The sequence below is a fragment of the Zingiber officinale genome, chromosome 7A (genome assembly GCF_018446385.1).
Source record: "Zingiber officinale cultivar Zhangliang chromosome 7A, Zo_v1.1, whole genome shotgun sequence".
NCBI lineage: Eukaryota > Viridiplantae > Streptophyta > Magnoliopsida > Zingiberales > Zingiberaceae > Zingiber > Zingiber officinale.
Window position 1 is genome coordinate 28778028 of NC_055998.1, and position 2638 is coordinate 28780665.

At 47.6% G+C, this 2638-nt stretch overlaps 1 protein-coding gene across 1 annotated transcript; it reads left to right on the forward strand.

The window, feature by feature from the left end:
• The first annotated feature begins 303 nt into the window (after positions 1–303).
• LOC122000029 (cation/calcium exchanger 1-like) lies at positions 304–2223 on the forward strand. The gene has a single exon (XM_042554607.1). The coding sequence runs from the start codon at positions 393–395 to the stop codon at positions 1989–1991; it is 1599 nt and encodes a 532-aa protein (XP_042410541.1). The 5' UTR covers positions 304–392; the 3' UTR covers positions 1992–2223.
• The last annotated feature ends 415 nt before the right edge of the window (positions 2224–2638 follow it).

Genomic DNA, 2638 nt, shown 5'->3' on the forward strand with positions numbered 1-2638 from the left:
GATTATTTGAGATATGGTCTAATCTCAACTGTAACATACTATCTTAAGAAAATTTCCTAAATAAATTTATTCTGATGAAGTCTATAAAATTTTTTTATAAGATCGAATGAATATCCTAAAATTAATTGGTTCACACAGTTGGAGGAATAATAATAATAATATATAAAATAGAAAGCAACATGGCAACTCGATAGATCACCGCGTTTCATCCGTCTGCGCGTTAATGTTTTTTTTTTTTTTTGGAATTTGTCCGTTTCATCCGATATATTATGAGGTGCAATGCCATGGAAATTCCACGAGCCTTCTTCTCCCTTTCACCTTCATGTATCAATTCTTAGACCTGAATTCCACCTCTAGATCTGAGCAGTTCAAATCCAACTTCCAGTTCGCCCATGAAAGCTTCCTTTTTCTTCCTCATTTCCCTGTTTCTTCTTACTACAGCAGCAGCAGCTGCTGCTGCTGCAGAAGAAGAAGAAGACTGCCATGGCCTGGGCGAGCTCAAAGACCACGAAGCCGTTTGCGCTTACCTCAAAGCTCACGCCTCCGCCTGCGCCCCTGAAGGCTTCATCGACTACCTCCAACTCTTCTACTGCGCCTTCGGCGACCGCCCCTTCATCGGCTACTCCCTCCTCTTGCTCTGCCTCCTCCTCCTCTTCTACCTCCTCGGCGACACCGCCTCCGTCTACTTCTGCTCCTCCCTCGAGGGCCTCTCCTCCGCACTCCACCTCCCGCCCACCATCGCCGGCGTCACGCTCCTCTCCCTCGGCAACGGCGCTCCCGACGTATTCTCCAGCCTTGTCTCCTTCTCCTCCTCCTCCGGCGTCGCCGACGTCGGCCTCAGCAGCGTCCTCGGCGGCGCCTTTTTCGTCTCCACCGTCGTCGTCGCCGCCATCTCCTTCGTCATCGATGGCAGCAGCGCCGCCGTCGACCGCGCCAGCTTCCTCCGCGACCTTTGCTTCTTTCTCTTCATCCTCGCCGCTCTCTCCCTAGTACTGGTCACCGGGAGCACCGGCATTTGGGGCGCCTTCGCCTTCTTCTCCCTCTACTTTGCCTACGTCCTTCTCGTATGGGCCATGCATCACTACAAAAACAGAAACATCCATCTGCTAATCCCAATTCTCGATTCCTCGGCCGATGAAGAAGACCCAGAAACCAAACTAGTCTCCGAAGAACCTCGTCGGCCGAAGACTCATTCGAATTCTCCCGTTTCATACTACTTCTTCCGGTTCATCAACCTGCTAAAGATGCCACTCTACTTGCCGAGAAGATTAACAATTCCAGACGTGAGCGAGGAGAGATGGTCCAAGCCATTCACAGTTGCTTCAGTGACTTTGTCACCTCTGTTCCTGGCGACCCTCTGGCTCTCCGAAACAGGAGAAGTAAGCACAGCGGAGAAGTTAATATTCTATTTCATTGGGAGCTTAATGGGTCTTGTTCTCGGTGTCATTGCCATGGTAACCACTGAGAGCTCTGCCCCTCCGAAATCCCTCTTGTTCCCTTGGCTTGCAGGTGGGTTCTTGATGAGCGTGATATGGTCCTACCTGATAGCAGCAGAATTGGTCTCCTTACTTGTCTCCATCGGCGAGATAGCTCACATAAGCCCCTTGGTTTTGGCCTTCACCGTCATGGCTTGGGGCAACTCACTGGGGGACCTCATTGCCAATGTCGCAATGGCCTTGCATGGAGGAGGTAACGGGGTTCAGATTGCCATCTCTGGGTGCTACGCAGGGCCAATCTTTAACACACTTGTGGGATTGGGTTTCTCACTTGTGCTGGCTTCTTTGGCTTCTTATCCTACTCCATTTGTGGTGCCTCAGGACACTGCTATATTTGAGACATTAGGGTTCTTAATCGGGGGCTTGCTTTGGGCTCTCATCGTTCTGCCAAGGAGAGGGATGAAGCCGGATAGGGTGTTGGGGATCGGACTGTTGGCCATCTACTTGACATTTCTGTGCTTGAGGCTTCTTGAGAGCCTTGGTCTGGTGAATTGAAGTCGATCTCTTCGTGAATATTGCAGGGGAGTTTAGCGATTAACTCTGGCCAATATGCAAAATGTAAATGTTCAGAAATGTGACCTGAATTCCAATCAGTTTGGGGATACTACTTTGGGAATTCTGTTCACAAGCTTTTAGCTTGATAGAAACATTGTAGAAGGGTTATTACTTCAGAATGTGCCAAGAGTGAGTGATGTCTCTCGAGTAATACAGACAAAAAGGATAAGATATTGAGTGACTGTTCATTGTGTTTCTCCATGTTCATGGTGTGATGATCCAGGCACAGTGCTGCGGAATTTTTCGAATCTTTTTTTTATTAATTTGAACCTTTTTTTCTTTTAAATTGCTAACCTACATGTCAGTAATACAACAAAAAATTCAGAATCAACCAGTAAAATCATGGACAAGTTGTAGGCTAACTTGTGAAGTTTTTTACATGTTCTAGTTATCGTTTGAACAAGGTAAAGTAGGAGGCTTCGGAGGCTCTTCAGACAAATAGATAGGTTAGATCAATCATTCATGCCTAACCTTCTATCCATCTGGTGGAGGCAGTTCTTGGTGTATCGGAGTCTCTCTCATTCACTCTACCTGTGAGCAACCACATCAGCCATGCATCTCCATGCAAGATTCCCCATCATTTTTTT